Here is a 16,775-nt window from a genome sequence, read left to right on the forward strand (position 1 = left end):
TGAGTCACTCGATCATTAAGCATAAGAAGTCCTTCCAAGAGCTACCTCCTTGACTGCATTATTTGGCTCTACTTATTTATGCGAGTCAGCCTTTTCCCACATGAAGATTATTAAATCCAAATACTGTAGTGACCATAAACGTATTGAATTGTTATTGTGCCATAAAGGTTACTCAGTTATGTAAGGTACGACAACATATATTTTATGTATAAAGTACACTCAGTGTATATATATATATATATATATATATATATATATATATATATATATATATACACACTGTATATAGCATTTTTAATGTAGGTAGATCATTTTGACCTGGTCATTTTAAAAGTAGCTCACAAGCCAAAAAAGTGTGGGCACCCCTGGTTTACACAGTGAGCCCTGTGATGGATTAGCAGGTCGATCTTCCTTACCCTGTGTCGACTTAAACGAGTAGGTTTATGGAAACAATGAATGGATGTTTGCATCTGCTATTGCTTTTCTTTTTTAGAGATTAGAGTGTGCAAACCTGTGTGATAAATGCATTTTAAAAATCTGAGTGGACTGTCTCGTCCAGCAGCAATTCAATACTTCAGTCAGCCAGCTTACACTACTTAGAGGGGATATGGTGGACTGGAGGTGCCCAGGCCTGCAACATCTTACCAAGGAAAACAAATGGCACCCTCTGCACTCTGGATGAAGCAGCAGTGGTTCTTAACAAATGTTGACCTCAGGTGTCCAGTGGCACTCCAGAGGTACCGATTACCCCCGTGATCCTTAGGACGTTTATGCTAGAAAGGCCTTGAGGATTAGCAGCTGAACCACAGTACTAGCAGGTATGAAGGAAAATAAGAGCATGGTAGCTGGGGGACAGGGGGCTTTGGTTTAAGGCCCCTTCATGACTCTGTACCACCTCAGAAAGTTTGGTGACTATTTCTATACTAATGCCCCCTAGTGGCCACAAATCAGTACAACAATTTAAAAACTGCTGCCACAATTGGGGCTAGCAGAGTGAAAACTAAACAGTAGAAAGAAATCATGGCTCAGTGTTTTTCAGTCTCAAAAGAAGACGACCAAATCGCCTTGTGTGCCAAATACGAACCGCCACATGACCCCTTGTGGTCCACCTCACAGTTTTGTTATGGCTGGATTCTGCTACCAACCAAAATATAAGTGCTCAAAAGCTTATTGCAGGCACTGTCCATGCCACTGATGTGCAGGTCCACTGGGCTGCAGCACTAAGGCATATCAGATTTGAGCATGGAAGGGACCTGGGTTCAGGTTAGTCATGGGTGGCAATGTTGAAATGAAGTGTGTAGGCCATAATTACTTCACTCACAATTTCACCTCCACATCTGTCATTCACATCAATTTCCACTCGGCCCCCACATTACCCATCCATTCCTGATTCTGGTGTCAACCTTTAGCCCACACCTCTGCCCATCACATTGAAAGCATCGCCCAGAACAATCTCAATAGGTCCAGTCTCTGCTCTTAACCACAACCATATTTAATATGGACTCCACCTTATGTCTTGATCTTACTGAAATTCTACAACTCTACTTGTCCAAAATCAAACATGCCACCCGCTACTCTTGATCCCACTATTATTTCTTGGGTCCATCCACCATTCTCAGTCATAACCAAAGCTCTACCACACGTCAGCACTCATAGACACCTTCCACCAACATTTCACATGTCAGCCGGTAGTCAGCAGTTCCGCTCCACCCATAGTTGATACACCAATCACAGCTCCAGTTTCATGCCTTCCATTCAAACCCCTCCCATCTGCCCCAGTTTCATTTGTCCATCTTTATTTCTCCTCCCATTAATTTTGATGCCACCCATATTTCTCAAACCAGCCACCTCTCTCAGCCCTAGCCCTGTTAGCTCCACCTGCAAATTAGTGGCACTGAATTATTAGCTACTCCCATTCCAAAGCTCCACCCATAGTTTAAGACACACATCACACACAGCTCCAGGGTCTCAGTCCCAGTTTTTACCCCGTGTTTCACATCCCCATACATCTCTTGTTATTTTGAGCGGCTGAAGCGCACACATCATCTTTGGAACAGAGAGAAAAATTTGTTAGCCATTCTGTGCAACCATCACTGGAAAACTCTGAAAGCAGAGGTTGCTTGAGGCTCAGAGACCTCTGTGTATTCTCATGAAAGACCAGGCTTCTTCCAGTGTTCTGGGTGGAAAATGAAAGTCATAAGCGTTAGGACATCCTCAACTTTCTTGAACTTCCATCTTTCTTATGTGTAGTATGGTGGGGGTAAGGACAAGAAATAGATGTTGCCTTAACACATGACATGATCCTTGTGTAGCTTGTTTTTCCTTCTTAGAAGTTTTCAGTTTTGTTGAAATGTCTGTGTTTGTGCGGATGAGGACAATGTGAGATTGGCAATTCTTGATTCCATGTGCTTTTGGTAATGGCACAGGGACACTCCGGACTAAGGTCCACAGGATCAATGATGGCAGTGTTTTCCTTTTGCTGATGTGGTGTCAGCTGCCATTGGTGGAGCACAAACTACTATGGCTATTAAGGGCTCAGCTTGTCAAAGCAGTGTGACGTTAGAGGGGAGGGCAGAATGATACAGCAGTGCATTCTGTGTTACGACTGGAAGGGAGCACGTCCTGAGCCATAGGAGTTGAAGCATTCAGCACCTTGATGTCAAAGTCCTCCTGGTAGGAGACACTGATGGCCACACTTGGACAGCTTCTCTGATACTTTGGGGTGAGGCTTCCACTTTTTTTTGTTTTAACTTAAGGCTTTGTTATTTTTTACACTAGTGTCTCTGCACCTGAGCTTTATGGCTCAATGTCTTCTTTGTCTGAAGAAGGTTGGGAAGTAAATGAACAGAAGCACACAGTGGAGTGGAGGCAAGGAGCAGGATTTGTGTTGAATTCTTTAAGCCATTTGGCTTCACATATATTTCCTAGGTTTGGTCCTTTTTGGTGCTTCTGTCGCTTGTGCATTGGTGGGGTGGGGTGGATGGGTTTCCACTCATACCTATAATACGGCTGTTAGCGGCACTGCTGGGGCATCCCACGCTGGTCCCTAAGAATGTGAGGATATCAAGGAGTGAAGACCAAGGGTGATGTCCAGTCGCTGGTGACAGTGTCGGTAAGGCCACAGGGTCCTTTTCTCCACTCAGATATTATGTGGCTCCCGCCACCTGGAGTCAGTATGCTTGGCTGGCGCCCAAAGGAATGGCGTCTTGCTGCTAGGTAGGTGGGAGCTGGTCCACTGTGATCTAATATGTCCCCCTCCCTGCCGCGCCTGCACACACATTCCAGCTTGGCTACTTTTCCATAAGAGAGAGCTGAATGATGCGCTCCAGCTCCTCCTGCTCCTGACGCTGCCGCTGCTCTGCCTCCTCCTGCTCACGGGCTGAGAGCTCCATGGCCAGGCGCAGCTGCTCGTTGTAGCTTTGCAGAGCCGGGCTTGTCAAACTGGGTTGGGGGCTTGACTGGGGTCGTGACCTGTGACTTGGGGTCCTAGGAGGAGAAAGAGAGCAAAGCAGATATTTGTGCGCAAGATGCCACAGGGAGTAAGCTATATAAGTGCACTGCTACACAGTAGGGGTCTCATTGTGAGACAGACACGGTTACGCATTAACATTTAGGTAGTTTACGGTGTCTCTCCAAATTACACTTCGGCCAATCTCTGTGCAGAACTTTTACACTCGGAGGGATAACCACAATTATTGAAAGACTAGCACTGGTTTGATATTTTGGGACATTTCAATAATGTGTGATATATTCTGAAATTGTTCAGGTAAGGAAGACAGGAGTTCCAAGGTAAGTGTGTTGTAACCACTAATGGTGGTACTGGAGAATGGCCATGAGTTGCATGTGTTGATCAGACCCATAAATAAGAATTTCACTGTACCCTGTATCTATAATCAGAACAGTCTTATATAATATGTGACCTCAGTATGTGACCACTACACAACCTGAACAGGGTGTGCACACGTGTTTGTGTGTAGTTTTACACAAATTTGTCAGACATCAACCTGTCGGTGCCCCACACTGCACATCTTGCAGCAAATTACAGAGCAGGCAACATGTCTGTGCCAAGTTTGTACCACACTTAAGTGGCCAGCAGAGCAGTGCTGTCAACTTGGAGACCATATAGCTCAGGCAGAATGGCCAAGAATCATACACAGGAGATGCACAAGGTTTGGTGTACTTTCTCTTCTTTCTCTCAAAATCCTTATATGCTGATATTCACCACAGGCACAGATGAACAAATCTACTACCCTTTTTTCAGGGGACCCACCCAATGCATGCTGAGAGTTCCCCATCAAGCTGGAGGCTAAAAAGACCATAGAATCTGGGCCATTCCACTAGTCACCCCCTCCTCCCACCCCGGGCGTGGATTAAATAGAAATTAATGGCAATACTGACTGCGGACCTTTCGAGCCGGGTTCCATCACAGGTCAGGGGGCGTGTGCCAGGCTTGCTGTTGGTCAGGGCCTCCCAGATCGTCACCTGGTGGGGACAGAAAAAATCATTAGGACAACACACCTTCCTGCACCAAGTGGTTTTAATCTCTGGGGAATCCATCCATTATTCAACCCGCTATATCCTAACCACAGGGTCATGGGGATCCGCTGAAGCCAAACCCAGCCAACACAGGGCACAAGGCAGGAAACAAACCCTGGGCAGGACACACACACAGCAGGGACAATTTAGAATCGCCAATGCACCTGCATGTCTTTGGACTGTGGGAGGAAACCCACACAGACACGGGGAGAACATGCAAACTCCACGCAGGGAGGACCTGGGACGTGAACCCGGGTCTCCTAACTCCGAGGCAGCAGCGCTACCATTGCGCCACCGTGCCACCCTTCTCTGGGGAATGGGAGGCCAAAAATGTAACCCATAATGCATGTCCAGTCTTTAATAACTTAACACTTAGTTGTTTATTTATAAAAGAAACGCTTTTTTCTCCTTTCTACAGAAGCACAATATCTCCTTCCTACAATACACTACTATACCCCCTTGGCCAGAGAGGCTCATTTTCTCATTTCTGTATTTCATGGGCAGGTTCTAAAAATGGCCAGCCTCTCTCTCTCAAACAATGCTCTTGAAGTATCAGATGATTACAGGAATCCACCATCTCTTTCCCACAATGCTCTTTTATGTGACTCCTGGAGCAAACACATCTAATAACCACAGGAAACCACCACTTCTTTACCACTGTGCATTTTTCAGGTAGTACAGGAATGCACTATACGCCTCCTATAATGCTCCAGTCCCTAGTGACTATAGACACCCATAATGCTCTTCTATTCTCCAATGACTACAGCAGACCATTATCCCTATTCCCACGGTACTCTTCTAGGCTTCAGTAACTACAAGAGCCTGCAATCTCCTTCCCATAATAATTTTCTGGTGACCACAGAAGCTAACATGGTTGGATATGGTGGGCTAGAAACCAACTGGCATATCACCAAAGGAGAATGCCACGTTCAAGTGTATAACAAGAAGAGGAACTGAAGACTATCTCAATTATATAAAAAAATCCTGCAACGAGACTTTTTGGAAGATTTTTTTAAGTCCCGCGAGTTGAGACTTTGGCCATGAGATGTTTTCAAGTCACGCCTTCCTCTCAACCATTTTCAACCACGTAAACGGTAATCTCACCTCTCATTCGTGTAAATGCTTTTGACAGACACAGTTTCTGCACTCTCAGCTCTAATAAATTTTAATGTTTTCCCCACTTTAAGTTCCCAAGTGAAGAAGACGTATTATGTCCAAATCTTATTGAAGAATTTCATCACGAAGGATTATCAACAGAAGTAATGAGTACACAAGGCAATCCTAGCACTGAGAACCGATGACGTCAAACGAATTAATGGCAAAAATTAAGATCTGTTACACGGCAAATTGGTTAAATGCGTATCAATAGGCTATGTTGAAACAGTTGAAACAACTTACAATATCACGAAGAATATCTACAACCATTAACACCGTCCAGTCATCCACCGGCCAAATTACTATAGAAAGAAGGATGTATCCAAGAAAGGTAATGTAGTACATCTCCCGCGGATAACATCAGACACCAAAGGAGATCTTGATATGCCATTCGTATTAAAACGTTAACACTTTCCCGTTAGAATAGTTTTGCAAAGACAATTAATAAATCTAAGAGCCAAACATTGGAGAAAGTCATTTTATTTAATAGAGAGAAAGAAACGAAATTCAATCACGGGCAGTTATATGTTGCGTTGTCACAATGAAAGTCCAAACACAGAATCAAAATTCAATGCGATATTGACGAAAATATAATTCAAAAAATAGTTTTTACTGAAGTTTTACGGTAAAAGAGTAAGTTTAAAAAATGCTGGTAAAAAAAAAAAAAAAAGGAGGAGGCCAAAATCATAAAGTGTCACACCTTAAGTACAGTAATATATAAACATCAAAAATGTATTCTTAATGTGTAGTGGTCTTCAAATCTTATCTTAGTGACTGAGACTAAGTCACTAAGGCACTGAGACTGATGGAAGAGTCGAAAGCAGAACAGCAGGCCTACTACCACAGAAAATTTCAGAATGCGTACCACTTCACCTTCTTAACAGGGCCCTCAGGTGACGGAACGCACACAGTACTACAAGACTTCAATGACAACGCCCAGGCACCCCTCTGTGCACTTTACGGTCCCTAATTAATTTTTTTAGTTCGCATGCCCAAGTCGCCACTGGCTGGGAAAAAAGTGTTCTTTTTCCTTTGTCATTTCTTCTGGCAATAAATGATCATTTGATCTCAAACCACTGCCCATCCTAGGAATTGTTTCAAGCCATTTATGTTACTGAAATGGAGCCCACTCTGGACACCAAGACCCCCTCCAGTCGTCTAAGTCTAATAGTACAGACTGCCTGTTATGGACACTGAGGGGTGCTGTTTAACCTCCACCCCAGGCTCCAAATGCTTCATGATGCAACAAGTTAGAAAATGAATGCATGGTGTAACATTTAGGTGAGTTTGAGGGTTGTGTAAAAGTGGCCCTAAATGGAGTGAGTTCAGTAGGTCGGCTCTAGAACCTTCACGATGCATTTCAAGGTGGCAGAGGTCAAAGACTATCTAACCAGGATTGGGCAAAATGCTGAAAGCAGGCCTGAACAAGACTCTAGTCTATCACAGGGCCCATTCTTATTCAGGCACATATAAAACACACACATGCCATATTCACACACAGTGAAAATTTGCAATTGCCAATTAATATAATCTGCATTCAAAAAACTAAAATTTTTACAATTAATTCTTGCTCAGCTTGGGCATGTCCGGCCGTTGCCATTTTCATGAAATAGACTTACAAAATTATTCGGTTCTGGCAAATGTTGGGCAATAGCATAAGTAAAAGGCAATCTTTATTACGGCGAGTGACCGTTATGGATATCAGATGAATGTGGCAATCTGATGGTAAATTAAAGAGTGATCAGATTTTCAAAGTGCCAGACTCAGACACCTGAAGAGCATAACGCCCATCCTCACTTGTCTAATGCCTCTTTTATCTCATCATTAGCAGAGAGGGTTCAGGGCACGAAAAAAAAAAACAAACTTTCATAAATGAACACACGCTGCTGCGTTGTCGGCCGTGTGACGTCGTTGCTATTTAACACAAGTTCTTTATCAAGCCTTTCCCGTCGGACTTAGGGGTCGCCTTTGGAGTGTCGTACGTACATTCTTTTCTAAACATATTGTGAAGATCGTTGTTTCGGCGAAGTTAATGTTTCACTAGATTGCCAGTCTGTTAAAAACGGGACATTTTTATATTTTTCGGTTATTTAAACATTGCCTGAAATCGGGTCTGCCCGTGTCACGAGGACGTCTGGTCCCCCTAGCAAATTATTGTTACAGTGAAACTGTGAATCGTTCTGATGACGGTGCAGCGAGTTTTTGGTATCGTGTAAGGTAAATATTAGTGACAAAATGTTTGTTTGCTCTGTGCACAACGGCTTTCACACCATATAATCTTTTTTTTTCTAAATTTGACAACCCATTGTTTTTCTTTCTTGCAGCTTACACTTTTACGGTTAGTATGATCAGTTCCCTTATCTGTTACGACTTAAAGCGTGGAGAGGAGGGAGACGGGTGCAGAGGTTTCTGAGCGAGATTTGGCGGGTTGTCGTCCCGCGCGTGCGCAATCAGCCTGCGACTGTGAGTTCCTACCACGCCACGCCACGCCACGCGTGCACAGTCCATTGGTGCTTCGTTAACTTGTATTCAGGAACTATTCGGCATCAGTAACGACTATTGAAGGTGAAAAAATTGAATATCTACAAAAATATACAAATTGGTGTATGCGATGTCAAGGTAAAATTAAAACATTAAACTAATTTGTAGTTAATGTCGTATAGAACGTTTCTCCGTTTTAAGAATGGCGAGTTCAAGAAATCTGCCAATGCTTTTCAGTGTGAGATTTTGAAATTTCGCATTTCAACAAAATCGGTCCACGGGGGGCCGAGTTGTTTCATGTGGCAATTGCAAATGCTGCTTCGCGTATTAAATGCGAATGCACCTAAAATGGCCAGGAAGGCCAGTATTGGGACCCCTGGGATCTACGCCAAAAGAAAGTACAATTCATATTTGCATATGTGAATAGAGAGAGCGGTTAGGAGACCCGGGTTCGCTTCCCGGGTCCTCCCTGCGTGGAGTTTGCATGTTCTCCCCGTGTCTGCGTGGGTTTCCTCCGGGCGCTTAGGTGGATTGGCGATTCTAAATTGGCCCTAGTGTGTTTGTGGGTGTCCTGCGGTGGGTTGGCACCCTGCCCTGGATTGGTTCCTGCCTTGTGCCCTGTGTTGGCTGGGATTGGCTCCAGCAGACCCCGTGACCCTGTGTTCGGATTCAGCGGGTTGGAAAATGGATGGATGGATGGATGGATGGAATAGAGAGAGCTTTAAATGTGTTTTTACTAATGTTTTTTTTTTTTTTTATCAAAAATGACTTTAAAGGGAAAGAAAAAATCAAAACCTTGTAAAGTTTCTCTTTACAAACTTGGAGGGATATATACTCAGCAAAAAAAGAAAACGCCCTCTGACTTTCAACTGTTTTTACTTTCAGTAAACTTAATGTGTAAATATTTGTATGAACACTAAAAGAGTCAACACCATAAGACATAAACTAAAAATGTTTCACAATGTGTCCCTGAATGAAGGGAGCCTCAAAATCAAAAGTACCAGTCAGTATCTGGTGTGGCCACCAGCTGCTTGAAGTACTGCAGTGCATCTCCTCCTCATGGACTGGACCAGATTTGTCAGTTCTTGCTGTGAGATGTTACCCCACTCTTCCACCAAGGCACCTGCAAGTTCCTGGACATTTCTGGGGAATGGCCCTAGCCCTCACCCTGCGATCCAACAGGTCCCAGACGTGCTCATTTCCTTCGACGATAAACACGAATCCGTCCATCACCCCTGGTGAGACAAAACCGTGACTCATCAGTGAAGAGCACTTTTTGCCACTCCTGTCTGGTCCAGCGAAGGTGGGTTTGTGCCCATAGGCGGCGTTGTTGCTGGTGATGTCTGGTAAGGACCTGCCTTACAACAGGCCTACAAGCCCTCAGTCCAGACTCTCTCAGCCTATTGCGGACAGTCTGAGCACTGATGGAGGGATTGTGTGTTCCTGGTGTGACTCGGGCAGTTGTTGTGGCCATCTTGTACCTGTCACGCAGGTGTGATATTCGGATGTACTGATCCTGTGCAGGTGTTGTTACACTATCTTCCACTGCAAGGATGATCAGCTGTCCTTCCTGTCTCCCTGTAGCGCCGTCTTAGGCGTCTCACAGTGCGGACATGGCAATTTATTGCCTTAGCCACATCAGCAGTCCTCATGCCTCCCTGCAGCATGCCTAATGCACGTTCACGCAGATGAGCAGGGACCCTGGGCATCTTTCTTTGGGTGTTTTTCACAGTCGGTAGACAAGTCTCTTTAGTGTCCTGCGTTTTTAGAACTGTGACCTTAAATGCTACTTTCTGTAAGCTGTTAAGGTCTTAACGACCATTCCACAGGTGCATGTTAATTAATTGATTATGGTTAATTGAACATGCATGGAAAACATTGTTTAAACCCTTTACAATGAAGATCTGTAAAGTTATTTGGATTTTTAAAACATTATTGTTGAAATACACAGTCCTGAAAAAGGGACGTTTCTTTTTTTGCTGAGTATATAATTAGTAAGTGTACATTACCTGACTTTTTCAGTTATAGCCAAGGCCGGCTCAACTATTAAGGCGAATTAGGCATTGGTCTAGGGCGCAGATCATAAGGCCGCATGATACCGAACAGTCTGTTGGCGCATTAACAAGCTTGGCCTAGGGCGCAAAATAACACGGCACTGGCCCTGGTTATAGCCTCCGTTTACATAATCTGAGCGATTCAGAGGCGTTCGGTGGTGAGATCCATCGACATAGAATTACTAGACGCCGCATGACCAGCAGCATCGTATGTCAACGTCAATGCCATATTGCGAGTGGCACTGCTGTGGAGTCAAGTAATGGATAAAGATGCCTCACGCATGTGCTGCTTGGGGTTGTGCAAACCAGATCCCGGGGAATTACATTTCATAGGTAAGGATGAACAATTATTTTGGTTATATTTGGCCATTAAAAAATCCCGTTTTGTAATCTTAGCACTCAAGGTCACCTTACAATAAAATTAAACGGCATTAGTAAAGTTAAAACAAGAAAATGATAAATCAAAAAGCAATAATTAGCAAACAAACAAAGATAACTGGCAGTAACAGTGCAAAATTCACAATTAGTATGCCAGTTTGAAAAGATAAGTTTTGAGGGTAGCGTTAAAATGTGTTATTGAATCGAGCTGATGTATATGAGAGAGATATGAGAGCACTGGGTTTGATGTGTGGTACAGAAAGTACAGCTGCAGATGAGAATCAGAGTGAGCGAGACGAGTGTCAGTCTGTAGGAGATCAGTGAGGTTGTGGAGAGCTTTAAATGTTAAGAGCGGTATTTAGTATTGTATTCTGTAGTTAACAGGGAGCCAGTGAAGCTGAGAGAGAGCAGATGTAATATATTCAGTGGATTTAGAACAGCAGGTTATTATCCTGGCAGCAGAATTTTGAAGAAGTTGTAAGCGATGGATACGTTTCTGTGGGATGCCAGATAGCATGTAATAGCATTACAGTAATCTATAGGTGAGGTGACTCGGGCATTAACCAATACTTCAGTACTGTGTTGTGTTAAGAACAGGACGAAGTCTAGAAATGTTTCGGAGATGGAAGAAGGCAGTCCGAGAAATGTTACTTATATGGAAGGAATTATTTAATAATTATTATTATTATTTAATAATTGCCATTATTAGTGTATATAAATGGATATAAATTATTGTATTTGAACAATTCGCCAAAATATGTTGTATGTAAACAATACTGTTTTAAACGTTAAGAGTTTTTTCATCAGAAAACCTGGCGTCCAATGGGCATCCTGACTGGATGCCCGAGCCACCTCATCTGACTCCTCTCAATGCGGAGGAGCAGCGTCTGTACTCCGAGTCTCTCCCGGATAACTGAACTCCTCACCCTATCTCTAAGGGAAAGTCCAGCCACTCTGCGGAGAAAACTCATTTCGGCCGCTTGTATCGACCGATCTTGCTCTTTCGGTCACTACCCAAAGCTCGTGGCCATAGGGGAGGGTAGAAACGTAAATCGACAGCGTCGCCTTTTGGCTCCGCTCCCTCTTCACCACGCCGGACTGTTGCAGAGCCCGCATTACTGCAGATGCCTCACCCCTCTGTCTGTCAACCTCCCGCTCCATTCTTCCCACCCTCGTGAACAAGACCCGTAGATCCTTGGAACTCCTCCACTTGAGGCAGTAACGTGTTCCCAACACGGAGAGAGCAATCCACCCTTTTCCGACTGAGAACCATGGCCTCGGATTTAGAAACGCATGAAACTAAGAAGGGAAAAGAGAATGCACGAAAATGTCCTATATGCACAAACAACAATTCTTCATATAAATCATAGAAAACAGGATTCAAAATGCACAGAAAACCTGGAAAAAAATAATAAACCTCGTAGAATGGGATGTTAACAAGGAAAGAAAATAAAAATGTAGTCCATGCCCAAGAATCTTTTAAGCAAGGAGCACACAGAGGCTGAAGGCCGTACTGAGACAGCAAAGAAGAGCAAAGACGGAAAAAAACCCCATCACAACCAAAGCAACCCCTTCCTAGTGACAAATCAGCAGACTAGGGAAATACAATAAAGAGGAAGATAGGAAAGGAAAAAGTGAAAAGCGGTACATAACTAGATAAAATGAAAATAGTACGCATTAATGTAAGAAGAATTAATAGTAAAAAAAGAGAGGTAATTTTAATGTCATCTACTGGAAACGTGTTGTAAATCCGAAGAGGGTTCTTTTTAGGATTCATTTCCAAGAAAAACAAAAGAGATGGACACTTAAAGGAAATCACATCAATATCAAAAATTTTGAATTAGACATGGCCATTTATCAAGCACTGATATAGAACATAAAGTAAAACAGCAGAACATCATAAGAATACAGCCATTTGCTGAGGAAAAAAAGTGCCGGAATTTAATTTAGTGAACGTTTAATACAATGATGAAAAGGATCCCCAAAAATGGCCACAGCTTTTCCTGCCAGAGCGGTCCAAATCAAGATGTGTCTAACTTAATCCTCGCCTACGACAGTTTATACTGATGTATGGATGGGTGCCACTTTTACATAAAGTAGAGCTATAAATTGAAGAGTACGGGTGCCCTTTAATCACGTTTTACTTGCTTTATGTCGAGCATTCCTTCTCCCATTTTTAGGTTTTATTTTGACAGAAGTAAAATCACAATTTATAAGACGCTTATACATCGTAAATGAATTATATTTATATGTGTACTGTATATATAATTATGGATTCTGAATATGATCATTCTGGCTCAATGTACTTTGTGTTTTTATATTTTCAATAAGCTATGAAGCAAGATTTGCAGTTCTAGATGTTGTGCGTTGGTCAAGCCTGCAGATGAGCTTATTGTACTCAAAGGACAATACAGTACATCTGAACCGCTCTGATTACGCCGCATTACACATTTTGTCAGATGCAAACGTTGGCCACAGTAAACGTAAACTGTGAGGAAACAGAAAAAGTCCCAGAGAATAATCATTGATTTTTTTTTTTTCAATAGTCCACAACACTTTAAATCATGAGCTGCTATGGAAGGTCTTGAATGAATCAAAAATATCAAAACCAGTCATATAAACAATCAGTGCTGCTAATCTGTGTGACAAGGAAGATTTTTAGTAATAACATTTGAAGGAAAAAATAAAAATGCACGGGACTTTGGAGGTCCATGAAGGATGTCCTTTATCAAAAAATGTTATTTGTTTTTATTATTAAACATTTTGCAGGAATAGGAAGAGACAAAAAAAAATCCAATGCACTGAGATACCAGGATGGGATGTGAAAATGGCACAATGTCCATTCTATACAAATGGTATAACTGTAAATTAACTGAAGATGCAGAATCTGTAAGATTCTCGTTAAAGCACATGCACCAACTCTACGCAGCTTCAGGAACCTACACAATCATGAAGGAGTGCTGACGACAAGCCAAAAGGCCAGGCAGCATTCACCCGGCAATACAACTGAAATAAAATAGTTCTGTGAAGTCTTAGCGGTGAGATTCATAGAGGAAAAAAGAAGGGAAATCGGAGAGGAAATTCATAAAAAAGAGAATAATGATAGTTACTATCCTTTTGAAAAGGAGGAAAATCTTTCTAGTAAAGACAATTATATCATCTAAACTAATGCTTTAATGATTTACCTTAAATTAACTTAAAATTATTAACAAAATGGAAAGTTAATGTTTAAAGAGAGAGAGAATAACAAAAGAAAAAAGTCTCCATTAGTGTTATCTGTCCTAATTGGGGGTGTTTTATAAGAAAGGTAATGATTTAAACAAGAATAGTTGAGTCAGATAAATGAAATATTAAAATGTGTGCTTGAATATAAATGTTTAAAGTTTAAATATTCTCAATTGTAATAGACATTTGTAATTTTTCACCCTCTGATAGAGGTCCATAGGGAGCTAGATCCCTAGTGAGGGAACATAAATCATAAATGACATCATATTCATAATCACCGATCTTGAAAAGTACTCCACATGCTTATGTTTGAAATTTGTAACCTTCTGGGTGTGGCCAAGGCGAGGACCACTGGTACAGAGTCAAATATCAGGACCGGCAACCTGGAAACACCATAAAGTGACACTCCACATGCCTATATTAGTGATCACCAGTTTTCCGAAGTTTTGTAAAAAGGAGTAACTTTGAACCCTTGGGATCGGTTAATGAGGCCACCACAACTTCAAGTCCTTCTGATCATTTTTACCCTTCATCATATCATAAGGGTGTAATTTCCCATACAAAATATGGTCCCAAATTGTATAATAATTTGGTCTAAAGCGCCAAAAATGGGGGGTGTGGGCCCAGAAAAACTTATAATAATTATAAGTTATATGTTATAATAATATTTTCTCATAATGGTGAGTCAGGAGGTGCTTGGAAAAAAAAAATTAAGTCATTTTAAAGTGTCTAGAAGTAATCCTTATGAATACAATATTAAAAATGTTAAAAAAAGTAAAATACACAGCTACATACATAAAAATAGTTATGAACAGAAAGGACAAAGCAGAAATAGTGAACTGGCACATGTTAGGAATAAATGTAAGGAAATCTGAATTATAAAAAAAATCCAGTAAGAAGCCAAAGACTTTAGAAATACACACATTTATAAAAAATATTGTCAAAATTATTTTAAAATATGCGTATGCAGAGGAATAAATGATCATTGGAATGAAAGTAGGGCAGCACGGTGGCGTAGAGGGTAGTGCTGCTGCCTCACAGTTAGGAGGTTCGCTTCCCGGGTCCTCCCTGCATGGAGTTTGCATGTTCTTCCCGTGTCTGCCTGGGTTTCCCCCCACAGTCCAAAGACATGCAGGTTTGGTGGGTTGGCGCCCTGCCCGGGATTTGTTCCTGCCTTGTGCCCTGTGCTGGCTGGGATTGGCTCCAGCAGACCCCCGTGACCCTGTGTTAGGATATAGTGGGTTGAACAATGACTGACTGGAATGAAAGGAAATTATTGATAAACTATAGTAAAGGTAAAGAAGAGGCCATCTTGTTTAAACAAATGATTTTAAGAGAAAACCGGAGAAAAGCAGCTTCCAAATAATTTCTCAGACTTTGTCAGGTAGAGTTATTCACAGAAAGCTATATACATAAATACTAATGTTAATCAAATAGAGACAGCAAAACGTGTTAAGTTAATGTGAGTTTGCTAAGCTGATGTGAAGGCGTGTAAAAGAAAGCGCCTCCCTGAAGCGACTGTAAATAAAGAGAAATGTCAAGTAGCAGGTGTAGCCAAGACAGTCTCAAAAAGAACTTGCTCGACAAAGATAAACTACGTTACACAAGCTCCATGGAAAGTCAAATGGGTTTTTAACAAATCAAACTTTGACAAATGGGAGAAAAAAACATTTCAATCAAAATAGATTTTTTGAGGTAAAATCCTCTCTAAGCTCCTTTTATTTCTTTTATCTTCTAAATAAACAATATGTTTCATTTGAGATTTTAAGACAGTTACCTTCAAAAAGTAAACTATGTACATTATAAACAGCTTGGTTTATTTAAGAGAACCCAAAGAGTAGACATCTAACTTTAAATGTAAAATAAAATAAAATTAGAAACAAAAGGGTATAAACTTCCCATAATGCTCCTCTATTCTTCAGTGAGCCACAGGAACCCACAATCCCTTTTCTGTGTTTTACTGACTACAGGAGCCTTCCGTCTCCTTCACTCAATGCTCTTTGGGTGACCACAGATGGCCACTCACTTTTTCCCACAAAGCATTGTTGAGGGCCATACGCAGAACACTGTTTCACGACATGTTAGGTTAACTGGAGATTCCAAACTGGTCTCTGTGTGAATGTGAGTGGATGCTTGTGTGGCCCCCAAGAGGAGCCCATGTCCAGTGATGTTTTCTCAGCTCTGGCGTTCCACAACTCTGAGTTGGCGTCAGTGGGTTAGAGAATGCTCTCTTCCAACATGTGGAGGTATGCAGTGTGTACACCGAACACTAAAAATAACTTTAGTGCCAAGGAGTTTTTCAAATGTCATATGATGAGAAAAAATAATCAGAAGCAAAATTTCTCTGTCAGGATAGAGAAGTTCTTGCATAAGACCATGCAACATTGTATAATACGAGCTACGGACACTTTGGACAAAACAAACATGGAAAAATATTAAAATCAAGCCTGTGTTTTCCAGTAAGTTCCTGAACTAATTTGGTTTCCTTTTTCCATGGTGCCGGATTGCTGATGGCTACTGAACCTCCATTGCTAGTCTAGTTGTGACACACTTACTTTTTCCTGACCGTGTGAAGAAGGTTCCCTGAGCATTTGGCCCCCTTCTTCCCTACACAATCCACTCTGCTTCTCACCTGGTCATACTCGCTCCCAGCTTCTAGAAGGCTCTGTTGGATGGCAAACTGTAGCAGATCGTCCTCCTCCTCCTCTCGCAGGTTGTCCCGGTGATTACCTATCACTGTGTACCCACGGGGCACCTCAAACAGGCCAGCGGGGATCTCACAGCCACGACATGAGGCTGAGTTTGAAAATGAAACGGCAAACATAGAAAACAGTTAGAAAAGGAGTCAACAGGCAAGAGGAAAAAGACAGGTATAAGAAGAGTGAGCAGCATTCATATTACCGTTACGTGTTAAAAGTGCAAAGCAGAGCTGTGTGGAGGACAGGC

General features: G+C 42.1%; 1 protein-coding gene across 2 annotated transcripts in view; it reads right to left on the bottom strand.

Moving 5' to 3' along the window:
- Positions 1-318: 318 nt before the first annotated feature.
- ankrd13b (ankyrin repeat domain 13B) overlaps positions 319-16,775 on the bottom strand; it is a 167,731-nt gene continuing 151,274 nt past the window's right edge. Inside the window, exons 13-15 of one of the 2 annotated variants that reach the window (XM_039757189.1) lie at positions 16,462-16,625; positions 4,406-4,482; positions 319-3,486 (exon numbers count right to left, since the gene is read on the bottom strand). In XM_039757189.1, coding sequence (XP_039613123.1) covers positions 3,291-3,486; positions 4,406-4,482; positions 16,462-16,625 — 437 coding nt within the window. In that variant the 3' untranslated portion in view covers positions 319-3,290. Of the gene's footprint in view, positions 3,487-4,398; positions 4,483-16,461; positions 16,626-16,775 lie in introns of both variants that reach the window. The other variant, XM_039757190.1, reaches the window with a different exon arrangement.

This window comes from Polypterus senegalus, chromosome 6 (genome assembly GCF_016835505.1).
Source record: "Polypterus senegalus isolate Bchr_013 chromosome 6, ASM1683550v1, whole genome shotgun sequence".
Taxonomy (NCBI): Eukaryota; Metazoa; Chordata; class Cladistia; order Polypteriformes; family Polypteridae; genus Polypterus; species Polypterus senegalus.